The sequence below is a fragment of the Vulpes vulpes genome, chromosome 1 (genome assembly GCF_048418805.1).
Source record: "Vulpes vulpes isolate BD-2025 chromosome 1, VulVul3, whole genome shotgun sequence".
Taxonomy (NCBI): domain Eukaryota; kingdom Metazoa; phylum Chordata; class Mammalia; order Carnivora; family Canidae; genus Vulpes; species Vulpes vulpes.
In genome coordinates, this window is record NC_132780.1 from 91,043,372 (window position 1) to 91,057,157 (window position 13,786).

The 13,786-nt window shown below is 44.5% G+C and overlaps 1 protein-coding gene across 4 annotated transcripts in view; it reads right to left on the minus strand.

Annotated features, from left to right (window-relative positions):
- The window catches only part of ARFGEF3 (ARFGEF family member 3), a 177,647-nt gene that overhangs the window by 36,650 nt on the left and 127,211 nt on the right, over window positions 1–13,786 (minus strand). For all 4 annotated transcript variants that reach the window (XM_072719995.1, XM_072719990.1, XM_072719980.1 and 1 more), the window contains 8 exons: window positions 13,061–13,168; window positions 12,496–12,711; window positions 12,230–12,340; window positions 10,579–10,729; window positions 9,029–9,349; window positions 6,707–6,840; window positions 3,643–3,788; window positions 1,821–2,000 (listed from right to left, as the gene is read on the minus strand). In XM_072719995.1, the coding sequence (XP_072576096.1) occupies window positions 1,821–2,000; window positions 3,643–3,788; window positions 6,707–6,840; window positions 9,029–9,349; window positions 10,579–10,729; window positions 12,230–12,340; window positions 12,496–12,711; window positions 13,061–13,168 (1,367 nt within the window). The remainder of the gene's footprint in view (window positions 1–1,820; window positions 2,001–3,642; window positions 3,789–6,706; window positions 6,841–9,028; window positions 9,350–10,578; window positions 10,730–12,229; window positions 12,341–12,495; window positions 12,712–13,060; window positions 13,169–13,786) is intronic.

The window sequence follows — 13,786 nt, forward strand, 5'->3', positions numbered from 1 at the left end:
TTAAAAACAGTTATTTTAAAGTATGTCTCTTATAACTCTAGATCCCTGACTGAGCATGAGCATATATATGTTTGTGTGTGTGTCTATTTTCATTGTTTGTTTTTCTTTTTGTTGTCAGTGACATGTTATTTTCCTAATGAGTCTGATTATTTTTGATTGAATGTAGACACTGCACATTCAAATCAAGAATAATTTGAAGCCTTGGGATGATGTCATCTTCTGTCAGAGAGGCATTTTGTGCTATGGCAGGCACTAGAACCCCAAAATCTTCTAATCTCATGTCAGGGATTGGGATTATTTGAAGTTTGGGATTATTTCCTGTTATAACTAGTCTATTTAAGTTTCACTCTTCCTCCTAATATATCCCTTTCTCTTCATGGTTCTGTCCCAAGATGTCAGGAAGTTATCAGACTTGGCAGGCCCCAGCCACCAAAGTTGGTTAGTTTCTCAATCTTCCAACTTCTTTTTCTGAAATTAGCAGATTCCATTTTCAGGAAAAGAAGTCTCAAATACCAGACATTGACTTTGGGTATTCTTTTTCTTCTAGATATTGGCCTCATAGTTATTCACCACCTTGTTGTATTTCAGTACCTTCCAGTGATTAAAAAAATTTTTTTTTATCCAGCTTTTCCTGGTTATTCCCCATGGGAAGTTGATCTGAACTACTTAGTTCACTATCATTGAAATTCTCCAACTTAATTTTAGGTATTAACTCATATATTTTCATTGCTTTCCTTTGTTTCATTGAACTTAATAGACATTCTTGTTTAATATTTTGCAGGAAGGATACCAGTATTTCAATTCTTTTCAGTCCTCACTGTGACATCTGTTGTTTCAGCCAGCTCCCTCTATTGCCTTGTTTCCCCGTATGCTTTACAATATTTTGTAAATACTGTGAACTCACATATCTTGGAACTTTAGTAGTGGGATTCTTTTATGGCCCAAGTTGAAATGAATTCCTCTGGGGGAATTTCTGTTGCTTTTGTGCCATGCCCATATAAAGCTTCTCAGAGCACCATGGTGGTGTAATTTCATATGCTGACCTGCTAGAAGGGCTACCTTGTAATTTTAAATGCTGCAGAGTTTTTGGGTTTTATTGTGTGTGTTTTTGGTTTTTTTAAATCTCTACCAAGAGCCAATGTTAGAGAGAGGCTGCTAGTATCCTTGGGAGGGTGGTATGTGGATTCATTTCTAATTCAATTTTGGCCTGAGTGAACACCAGTCTTAAAAGGTTTGCACTGAGATTTATCTTCTATTCCTATGGCCTCAAAAATGTGAGAACCAGAACTCATGCTTCACCTGATGGCAAATTCCCTCATGGCAAAAGCAGTCTTAGAGCTCTACTTAGCATACTGGCTTCCCATTGTCACTTAGTTGTGGACATCTTGGTATTCTTGCCTTTCTTGCCAGAAAGGGTCAATGGATCTAAAAGGAATTTTTTAACCTTTTATTCACATTTTGGGTAGATTTCAGACAAAGAGTATCTTCTGTGGTCCTAGAGCAACATCATGCTGGATATGTAGTGTCCAGTTACTTTTTTTAATACCTGTCTCCCAGCAGAGGGTACTGTAGTGATTAAGAGTGTAGGCTACGTACATAAAAGTATAGACTGGTATAGCTATACTACCTAGGTTCGAACCTCAGTTCCACTGATTATTAACTATGTATCATTAGCCAAATAGCTTAACTCCTCTGTTACAGATTCCACAGAGGGTTTCTGGACGGATGACATACGCAAAGGCCACATAGCAGTGCCTGCCAGGGTGCTTAGTCAGGGCTGGCTGTGATGTTGGTGATGCTGACTTCCACGATACACTGACCTGGTCTTGGACATCCTCATCGCACAACTCCAGCTGCATGATACGCTCAAAAGGTCGGAAAAGTGCTTCATTAAAGTGAAAATGAGGCGGCTCATTCCAGTCAGTGAGAACCTCTGTCAGTATATCATGGATGAAGGAAACGGCCTTCTGAGACACATGCCTTTCCTTATGGCAGGCAGCCTACAAAATTTGGGGGACAGAAGAATACTATCAGGACTCTACACAAGTAAGAAAATGGTTTCTTAAGTTCCTAACCCACCTCGTTGTGGGGAGGCAGAAACAGCAATTCTGTTCAAATAAAAAAATAAAAAAAAGAAATAAATCCAAGGAATAAGTATAGATACAGAGCACACTAAAATTGAATTTTTAATAATTTAACTGAAGATCACACTCAATTTCTCCCCCCCCCAAAAATAAGAGTTTCTGTAATTTCTCTTCTCCCCTCCCCCACTTGTAACATGACAGTTTTCTTGGGTGGTATAGAACACATGGACTATAAAGATTCCAGAACCTAGTCTGGGAACTGCCTATGGCCCCTCATTACATTCCAAATATGAAGATCAGACGGGTCTTCTGTCCCTCAAGGACATGGGCTTGTTGCCCCAACAACGCTCTAATTGGCTCACAGCTTTGTATGCATGCCCTTGAGGAGCCTTTCTCACACCGACCCTGAGCTTGGATGTGTGACCTGCTTTGGAAAATGGAACAATACCAAATATTGTATCAGTAGAGAACTGAAAAGTGGTTCTGATTTGGGGTTTGCCATCTTGCTTTTCCTTGGGGATCCTGAGAATGCCATGTGAATGAGCCAGGGCTGGTCTGCTGAAGGGAGAGAGATTGTGAGGAGAGGCCCATGTATCCCACCCTCATAGTCAAGGCTGTCATGAACCATCTGGCCAACAGGTGCACAGGTGAGGCAAGTGGAGCTCAGCTAGGCTTGGCTCAACCTAGCTCAGATTTCTGACCCATAGAATCATGAGCAAAATAAATGGTTGTTATTTTTATGTTGCCAGATTTAGGTGGTGGTTTATTATAGTGTAACAGATAACTGATAATAACAGATAACTGTAACTGTTATTATAGTGTAACAGATAACTTGCTTCAGTGCAATCCTTGCTGTTTTTCCATGACCAAGTTGTTACTTTCTACCCTTATTCTTTACTAGAATGTTCTCAGTTTAGTGAATTAAGTTTCAAAAAATACTTTATTTGATGATGTAGCTCCATCAGATTAACACTAAAGAACTAGTAAGAATAGTTATCACTGAAAAACAAGGCAGCAATTTTTCTCAACTGAGAAGTAGCCAGTTGTCATATATTGAAATGCTTAGTTCATAGAATTTATCATACTAACCACTTTGTATGAAAGTGAAAGGGGTCCTAGTATAATTAATTTTGTTGGGAAAACTAGGGCATATGGTTTGCCTACTTACTGGGTACTTCCCAGAGTATATTTTAGCTATGGGAAAAAAGAAACTGGCAGGAATGAAAGACATTGTTATCATTATGTATAAGAGTGAAACTCCAGCCTCAGTTGAAACTAAAGCATAAAGAATGAAAAGCTGGCTGTAAGAGGTACCTAGCCAAGTCATGTGATTGTAAAGAAAAAGGGTCAGGGTGACACCAAGATGGTACTGCCCTTTGGAGTAATTCTCCAAATGCCATGATGTACAACTGGAGAACAATGCTGCCTGTGGCCAGGTGATGGAAACCTCACCATTGCTCCCAGGCCACAGTACTCTTTGTACACCACCTGGAAAACCCGGTACTGGCTCTACTGCAGGAACTCTCTGAGCTTTTGCTCCCTGCTTTCCGAAGCTCACCTCCACCAGGTGTGGGGCCACAAGGCTCCAGCAGCGCATCACGTGGAACAGTGGCCTCGACTTGCTCCGCACGATCCTCAGCATGGCATCCCCAAGGCGGAATAGGTGGAGGGCGCTTTTGCGGTCATGGGTGGACTTAACTTCTCCTATAAGAAGGCAAGACCATAAAAGCCATAAAGCCCAAACACAGAAACAGTTTGATCTATTCAAGTACACAGAGAGGATGAAATCAAAGGGGATGAAAATACTGAGTGGTGGGATTGGTCAGTGTGGGCCAACCAAGAGAGGAGAGGACCCTGGATTCAAGAGAGATGAAGTGGTTCACTCAACACCTCTGCTATTGGCCACCACATCCCCAGTGCCGACCGTGACAAGCATGAGCAATGCTTGTGGATAAGGGAGAGTGGTGTTGTGGTTAAGTGGGATGGGTGGGAGTTCAGACCGTCTGGGCTCAGCTCCTGGCTGCACCAGTTAGGAACTGGGTTATCTTGGACCAGAGATTTCCCTCTCTAAGCCATATTTCTTATAAAAGTAGAGATAACAGGACTTACCTCTTAGTGTTACTTTAAGGATTACATGTGGCGATACAAAGTGCTTATCGATACTAACCGCCCCCTGCTGGTAGCCATTAACGTTACTGTTGTCACTCATCGTCCACGTTGCTAATCTTTAATGGCACCTTGGAAGCCCCTGCTAAGCAGGTCAGGCCTCTTTCTACTCAGTAACATGCCTGTTAACCTGATCGGTCTTGCTTCAGGGCAGTCTTTGCCTAGGGTGATCTTTTGCTACTCCTTTGCCCTGTCACCCTAGTCTTCTCTCTTCTTGTCACCTTCTTGCCCATGTCTTACTGCTTTTCTCATACTGCTTCCAAATGCTGATCACTATTGCGCTCTTCTTCTTCTTCTTCTTTTTTTTTTTTTATTAAGGTTTTATTTATTTATTCATGAGAGACACACACACAGAGAGGCAGAGACCCAGGCAGAGGGATAAGCAGGCTCTATGCAGGGAACCTGTTGTGAGACTCGATCCCGGGACTCCAGGATCATGCCCTGAGCCAAAGGCAGATGCTTCAACCGCTAAGCCACCCAGGTGTCCCTATTGCACTCTCCCAATCAGAAATGCTCCTTTCTAACTAGTCTAGTCTTGCCATATCAAACTTCAAAATGACAGTAATAATAATCACTGACATTTACCAAATGTTTACTCCGTATCAAAAGCTGTGCTAGTTCTTTATGCATCTTTAATCACAGTTTATTTTTTATTTTTATTTTTTAAAAATATTTTATTTTATTTATTTATTCATTCATGATAGACATAGAGAGAGAGAGGAGGCAGAGACACAGGCAGAGGGAGAAGCAGGCTCCATGCCGGGAGCCTGATGTGGGACTCGATCCTGGGACTCCAGGATCACACCCTGGGTCAAAGGCAGGTGCTGAACCACTGAGCCACCCAGGGATGCCCTCACAGTTTATTTTTATTTTTTTTTAAATTTAAAAAAAAATTATTTATGATAGTCACAGAGAGAGAGAGAGAGAGAGAGAGGCAGAGACACAGGCAGAGGGAGAAGCAGGCTCCATGCACTGGGAGCCTGACGTGGGATTCAATCCCGGGTCTCCAGGATTGCGCCCTGGGCCAAAGGCAGGCGCCAAACTGCTGCGCCACCCAGGGATCCCCTATTTTTTTAAAGCGAACCTTTAACAAATGTAGTTATTGCCATTTTATAGATTAGAAAATTAAATGTCAGACAGGTTAACTTGCCTAAGACAATGTAGCTGGTAAATAGTGAAGGCAGCATTTTAACTCACGTCTGGTTCATTCCAAAGCAAATGTCTCCTTCTTAGGTCTGCTGCCTCTTCCTGACCCTGCTCATGGCTTTTTTGTAAGCTGAGAGCTTGCTGATTTCTCCAATTCAAAACACTTTGAAGATTGCCCCTAGACCCAGGGATGCTCTGGAAGTCCGATGGGTCTGGGAGGTTGGCTTTATATAGCTAAGGTTTTAAAGTCTATTAAAAACTATCAGGAAAAAGACTGTTTCTCAAATCAGAATCTGTAGTAAGGATCAAAAGACCAAATATATACACTTAGAACTTCAGATCCTTAAAGATGGGACCTCAAGAGGCTGTACAATCCAACCTGCCACCACAATGTGTCCCCAGCACATGGCTCTGTGCCTTTGCCTAAACCCATGGGCAGGGGCTGGCTGTTTTGGCATGACAACCTTGGCTGCTGATAGACGGGTTGCATTTGTGAGCAATCTGCCACCCATTCGGGACCCCTGGGCAGCTTGGTGTAACTCTGCTCCCTTCAAGAGGACCTTGCCTTGGGATCCCTGGGTGGCGCAGCGGTTTGGCGCCTGCCTTTGGCCCAGGGCGCGATCCTGGAGACCCGGGATCGAATCCCACGTCGGGCTCCCAGTGCATGGAGCCTGCTTCTCCCTCTGCCTGTGTCTCTGCCTCTCTCTCTCTCTCTCTCTCTCTCTCTGTGTGTGTGTGTGACTAATAAATAAATAAAAAAATTAAAAAAAAAAAAAAAGAGGACCTTGCCTTTTCACTTGGCCTCATCAGTGAAGACAGTGACATTGACCTATCATTAATAGGAGATGCCTCGACAGCAGTTTTTCTAAGAGCAGCCGCAGGCTTCTCCCTCTTCCACTTTTCCCTCCCACCAGCGACTTGTGGAATCAGGAGTCGCTTCTGCAAGCGGCTGAACTGAATAAAGCAAGAGATGTGGCCTGTGATATGGAGAAGGGGTCCTACCCTCAAGGGAAGCTATCTGCACCCTGAGTAGCCACATAATTTTCTCTCAAGCACAAAACTTCACAGAACACCTAGCATGGCTCCGGTGGTGACAGGTGCAGTGCTGGCCATAGCAGCATTTCTGTTCACACAGAATAATGTTGCTTCCACCCCCCACATGCCTGAAAAGTGATGACAAGTCTGCACTAGACTTTAGCCAGGGTGACCCTGTGTGACGGTAACATGGATTCAAGCGTTCAAGCTGCTTTCGGAGATCTGGGCTGCTTCCTGCTAATCTCATGGCATGGTCTCTTCAGGGAAAGAATTACCTGGCATTGCCAGAGAGTAATCCACTGTATCTGTAACAGAATGGAAGAGCTGGGACTGTGATGCTTTCTTTAGCTGGTAAAGGAACCCTCCCAACGCCATCAGGTTCAACTTATCTGTAGCATCTTCAAAGAGCCTGAAAGAAACAGATTTGTTACTTGGAAGCAATTCCATGAAGTCTTTGCGGTAGAATGATTACGGTAATTTTGTTAAATGTGATTAATGAAAATGTGTAAGCATTGTAAAGAAATGTATGTTATACTTCTATACCTATTATTACTGTGTACAAGTCTGCTCCAACTAAGAGATTTTAATCTAAAGGGCACAGACCATTAACAACAACAATAAAAATCTTTGTTTCCCTATGGCTTAGCTCAGCCATACTAGGTACTCATAAAATATTTAGTGAGACATTGAAAATTGGCAAAACATCACTCCCTGAAACTGAGTAACTGGGAATGGAATCATTAGAACTAGCTTTAGTTTCATTAAGCTATAGCAAAAAAAAAAAAAAAAAAAAAAAAAAACAAAAAAAAAAACCAAACCAAACAAACAAAACAAAAACAAAAACAAAAACAAACCCCACTAAATTAATCAAGGCTTTTGCTGGGCTAAAGTTGATGAATCTAATGCTTGGCATGGCCTTGGGAAGGCTACAAAACCAAAGTACACCCAAACCTGTAAGTCCCCTGGGGGATGGGCCTAGCTTTCTTATTGCCTCTGACTCATACATCCAGAGCCCTGGACTTGGTGGGAATGCAACTATCTACTAAATGAATAAATATTCCCTAATATAAGGGATTTTCCTTTTGTTTTCAATTCAGCTGGGCGCACAGATTTCTAGCAGAAGGAGTTGGGAAGGAAGAGGGGAGCACAGGTAGCAGGCTAAGAGTAGGATCAGAGGCTCACTGGAATTCAGAAGGTTGGCATCAAATGTGGGTTTATATGGCTAGCCTTCCACTGCTCTTGGGTCATCCTGCTGCCTACCCTCCAAATCTGAGTTCACACTAGAAGGGCAAGTAGCCCTGTGGCTGTCACATGCTGGGCAAGGGAGAGGGTCTCCAGCAGAAATTGAATAAGGAGTCCCTTTTGTATATGAGACACACAGCTTTTAAGATGGGAATTAGTGGATTCAGCATTCACGAATTATTGAAACAAAGACTTTCTTCGTGCTATCTTGTAATTCCAATTTATTTTATTTTATTTTTATTTACTCATAGAGATGCAGAGAGAGAGAGAGAGAGAGGCAGAGACACAGGCAGAGGAAGAAGCAGACTCCATGCAGAGAGCCTGACGTGGGACTCGATCCAGGGTCTCCAGGATCATGCCCTGGGCTGCAGGCGGCTCTAAACCGCTGCGCCACCGGGGCTGCCCCAATTTTAATATCATATAGTTTCTGGGTCTTATTAACAATTTCTTCTCTTGTTCCTAGTAAGAGAGCAGTAGTGAATATTATGCCCCACCTGACAACTGTATGCTACTTTCCAGATGCCAAAACACTTTCACAGCCACCGTTTTGGATAAATAGGAAAAAAGAGATTACTGTACCAACTGAGCAGATGGAGAAACCGAGTCTCAGCCTAACTACTTCTACAGACATGACCTTGTAGTTGGTCAGTGTCAAAGTCAGGAAAGAACTCAGGTATTCTGTGCTCCAGTGACTGCTGCTCTGCTCCCCCATTCCCTCTCCTTGAATAAACTTCACTGCATCAGTGCTGAGCACACCATGACCCAGTGTGGAGAGGGGAATGAGGTGGGACTACATGTTACTGGTGACTCACCACAGTTTCAACATCAGAAAGCCTCACCACTTGGGCCTGGGGTTATGTTTTTTTCCTCTCCACCTTAACATGGTTAAATAATATATCACACACTTGGGTGTGAGACTATAGGTATTAACTATCATAAAAATTATGAAGTTTTATGATTTATCAAGCTGTGTCCTCAATGCTTTGAGTGTAGTAATTAATTTAACTCACGGCCACCCTGGGAGAGGGTGACTTTATGACCTTATCTTACGTGAGGCAATCAGGGTTCAGGGAGTTGAACCTGCCCAAGGTCATGGGGTAAGGGCAGAGCTCTGGCCCTAGGGAGCCTGCCTCCAGGGCCTCCGGTCTTAGTCAACAGACAGCAGTTCATTTTAAGTGTGGGGCATGATGGGAGACAGAAGAATATTTGAAAAAAAAAAAATCAAAAGACGCTTAAATGATAAATCCAGTTGGCCTGGAAGTGATTTTGAGACTAGAGACATGGATGCGATGTTGCCCACTGGCACTCCATGGTGAGCAGTCCTTTGAGGTGTGGTGACCATGCTGCGTTCATACCTGTCGGCCTGGGTGGACAGCGTGAGCACAGCCTTGGCGGCACTGCTCCCTGTCATGAGGCTGCCTCCACGGAAGTCGGAGGCCCGGCCGCGGCTGCCTTCTCTGACCAGTTCTTGGATGGAGAGGGGCTGGATGACAGGGGCTGTGCTCAGAGAGCTCTCTGGCTCTAGGTTCTGCTCCGGGGCCAAGCCCTCACACTCTGGGTCCCCAAGGAGTCCGGAGCCCCCTGACGCCTTCTGGGGCTGGCTGATGGTCAGAGGGGGCTGAGCGGTGCCGTCGCTGAAATGGGTGTGCTCCAGCGTGCCCACGTATTCACAGACCCTAGACAGAGTCACGGACAAGCAGCTGTTAGGCTGTAGCTCAGCAGGCCAGCTCTGTAAATCCCACAGAAGAGAAGGATAACCCAGGCAGTTCTGCAGTCCTCCCCAATTTCCTTCCTTCTCTTATTATAGCCACCTCTCCCTTTCCTGCCTCACTATCCGTATTATTTTTTGAGTTGGACTAGATGACCTGGAAGTGAGGTAGGGATTCCTCGATTGTCTTATCCCATGCTGGGAGAAAAGTGGGTAACAATAGCCCTGCTCATCCAGTTCTATCTTGTCTAGCCTACCGGCTTATTTGGATGATGGCTGTCCAAGGGAGCTTTCCCAAGGGGCCCTCTCCCCACTCTCTGTGCTCTGATTAGGACTCAGGAAGTGCTTCTTTAGGATCCCAGAATGGGTGTGTAGGCCCCCTAGCCACAGCAGGCCCTTTCTCAAGGACTCTGCCCAGCCGTGTCCTGACCGGCCTCGACAGCTCCATGTAACTAGTGCTCGGGTCGTGCCCTAATCACAGGAAGCACAGAGAAGCATCACAACGTAGGGTGTAACTGCCAACTTCCAAATTATTTGTGCCAAACAGACCCTGGGACTGAGATGGTTCCTAAGAGGCCCAGGATCCCAGAAGTCATCCAGTTATAGGTAAGGATCATCCCAGATAATTCGCTCTCGTGTTCTACAATTGGGCAATTTTTTGATTCCATATAAAATACTCTGATGCAATTTATGTCATTTTTTTTTCCTGTTTTGCTTGTGAGAGCAGTGAAGAGCAGCAGGTTACCAGCTCCACAGTAAAACCCATTTTGTTCCAGATTGATTCACACTGGCTCTTTCACATGTTCCTCTCAAGATGGGTTTTTCAATGCTTGAATCGTCTGTATGCTTCTCTATTTGAAACACAACAGACCATTATAGCTGTATTTGCTTTGAGGGCATCAAAGTGAACTGAGATCTAGGTGCCTAGGCCTGCCCCTGACTGCCCCATTGCTGCTCTGCTAGAACTGAGCTTGGTGCAAGGCATTGGGTGTATGCTGAGGAGGAGGAAGAAACAGCTGGCACCAGCCCCATGCCTGCACCGTGGGCAGCACTTCACTGTCCCAGGTCTGCCCAGATGCCAATGCCTGGGAGATGTGCTGTCTTAGCCGCACGGGGACTGTGGAGCTATTGCTGCTGCCATCTTACGGGTGTTGTAAATTCTGTAACTGATCGGTGTTTGGGGATCTTGTCGTGCACCTGAACACGTGTGGCCAGCAGTCCGGGTTGTGGCTTCCCATCTCCAGGCCTACGCTGAGGATGGCATCCATGCACAGGACGTGGGCGGTGTGCAGCCAGACTCCCTGTAGCTTCCCGATCTGCTCCAGTTTCTGCTCCACTTTTAGCTTCACTGTGCCAGGAAGACATTCATTAATGTAATGGTCCAAGAAGGAGACAGAGAGGGAGAAGGGAAGGGATGAAAAGGAAAGAACAGGCGGCATGAAAGAGTAAAAGGGAACCCGCAGATGTCACTTGATGTCACTGGCAGCAAGCTCCTTGGTAACAGGTCCCTGTGGTTCATTGTGCAAACTGCCCAGCCCTTAGGCTGCACAGACCTTGGTGAGCCCAGCTCTGCCACTTCAGAGTTGGGTGGACCCTCGGCTGGTGGGCACAGTCCTTGTAGACCCACCTGTGGGTTCTAAGTCAAAGCAGTGAGGATGGGCTTTATGTGCCAACACTAGTGGAAGCCCTCTGTGCCTGAGGCCCCCCCCCCAACCCGTACTCAAATTGATAAGAGAATTCCTGGCAACCTGCAAGTTCTCTGAGGTTTATATGATGTCACATGTTCATGATGACGATCATTCAATGCGTATGGATCTGTGCTCTGAGCACATGATGACTGCTTTGTAACTGGAAATCATCAGGTCATTTCACTCCCTGAGTTTACATTTGTATTTGTCATCTTCAAATGATACTTTTTAATTTATAGATGACTAATGATAAAGGATGCAGAAGGTGACTTAATATGTCAATTATGCAAAATGCCAAGGCAATGTCAAATGACAACATCCTCCATGAATAGAGGCTTCAATTCGTTGGAAGATGGGTCTGGTGGGATAAGTGAAGGGTGGTCCAGGACCCAGAAACACAGCACGTGCACTTCAGGGGATGCCAAACCATACTCCTGTTGTAAGAGGCAAACGGAGTTCGGCAAAGCATCATTTTGCCTCATGGATGTGATACTGATTTTATTTTTTGTCTGTATATAATTTGAACATCAGTTTTGGCTTTATAATTTTTTAAGAACTTTAAATGTAAGGATTTTTAATGGAATTCACGGTTGTGCATATTATGCATATATACTAGATCATCATCCACTTCATTGGCCAACTGATTTTAGCAAGTTAAAAATCAACTCTTTCCAGAGTTCATGATGCTCAGGTTTTTCTCTTATAAGGACAAAGTTTTTCTGAAGCTCCTCTCAGGTACCTCCACCATTTGATTTCCCTATTCCAAAAACTGGCTACTCTGCCTTTTCCCACTAGGACCTGGGGCTCCTCAGATGTATACTCTGTGAAGTGCCAAAACAAGTGGCCAGATGATGACAGAAGTCTGAACAGCTCATCCAGGTGGCCCCTGGTGTCCTGTAGGACTCTTGTTAGAAGCCAAGAGCACTTTTCTAGTCACTGGGGCTAGTATGTCTCTTGTCTCCAGAGGGATCTACTGTAGGGACTCTACGGGGGCAGCCGTGTAAAAGAGAGCCCAGCCTGGGACCCAGCCTGGCATTCTGTGATCAGCAGTAAACATGCTGTGGGTCGCACGAGGCACAGGTATAGGTGTCTGCTCGCATGTGGGGGCGTGTGTAGACTGCATGTAATGAGCCACGTGGACTTTGGCCCTTCAGCATTACCTTGTGCTATGGCATCACTGGGTTCTTGGACTTCCTTTTCCTCTTTTTCTTCCTGCACACAGGAGGCAGCCGCCATCTGGGCAAGGGCTGAGGCGCAGTTAGCCGCAACTCCTTTAGAGATGAGACATGATTACCACTCTAAACAGCTACCAAGAAGGGCCTTTCCAAGACTTGTTTCCCACTGGGGCCATCCCCAGGGTGTTCCCCAGGGGACCCCCCCCCCGCCCCCACAGGCGTGGGTCAGGGAATGTTATTCCCTTCAGTACCTAGAGCACAGCTCAGCCGTGCTGCTTTCCGCAGCCCGTCGAGGCTCATGCAGATGGCATCACGTTCCTTTTGGTTCTGCTCTTTGATGCCTTCAGCTCCCAGAATGAAGGCCAACCCTTTGGAGCTTCCTGCCATTCGGCCAGTCAGGGGGGTTGATAGAGTATCGATCAGGTTCTTCCAGCAACCCACCAGAATATAGCGAGCAAATGCCACACCTAGAACGTGAAGGGGCATGGATCACTTGTCAGAGGCAAAAAAGACTGGGCAGAGAATGGCCTGGGATCTTCTGACCATCAAAGTAGCAATACTGAGCTGTAAGCAATTCTACTATGGGAAAGAGAAGTTACTGGATATTGGATTACATTTTACTTCGTGTTTATAAATAATGAATGTTGCATCATCAGCCTGGATGTTGCTAAGTAACTTTCATCAGGCACTTCTTCTACCAGGATAAAATGTTAAATGTTCATTTATGTCAGCCCAGAAGGCTGCCACTTAGTGATTTAATTGCTGGTAACATATCTGATGTATGTATATCCATAAACTCAAGACCCAAGTCATTACCTGCCACTGTAGAGTCATCAATTCTCCTGCCTTGAGTGAAAGGAGACTCGGTAGACGCAGAGGCCATCAGCTGGCCCCCAATCGCACTGCTCTCTAAGCCATCAATGTCTGCCAAGGAAAAAGAGCAAGGTTTTCCCTGATTAGAACACTCCAGTCAAAAACAAACAAATGGCCACCACAATATTCGTTCCCCCCCTCCCAAACATCCATTGGATCTATTTTGTACTGAGTATGTAACAATCTTTTATCAGAATGTTAAAATTTTTGTTTTATTCTTCCAGTCCAGTTTTCTTTCATTGTTAGAATATTCTTCTGTTAGGCCATTGTATATTTTTTATTTAAAAAAAGAAAGATTAAAAAAGAAAGAAAGATAAACTCTGCTATATCTGTTGTTAGAAAGTCTATTGATTTAGAACATTTTGATGTTTGAATATTCCTTTTCTCCAGAAAAGGGGCATTATTCCCAAATTTTATATGTGCAAGTTGCTCCAAGATGGATTTCTCTTTCAGAATTTCCCCATAAGAATGAAGAAGAGACTAAGATCTCTTTGGTAGCCACATAATCTGATTCCAAAGTATAATAATCACTTGATAATAATACCTAAAAATTTACAAAGTGTTTTCACATTTAGATTTTCCTGACAGCTCTAAGTAGGTAAGCAGGGTAGGTATTATTTTTCCTATTTCATCAAGAAAGAAAGAAATATTTCTTATTTATAAGAAATT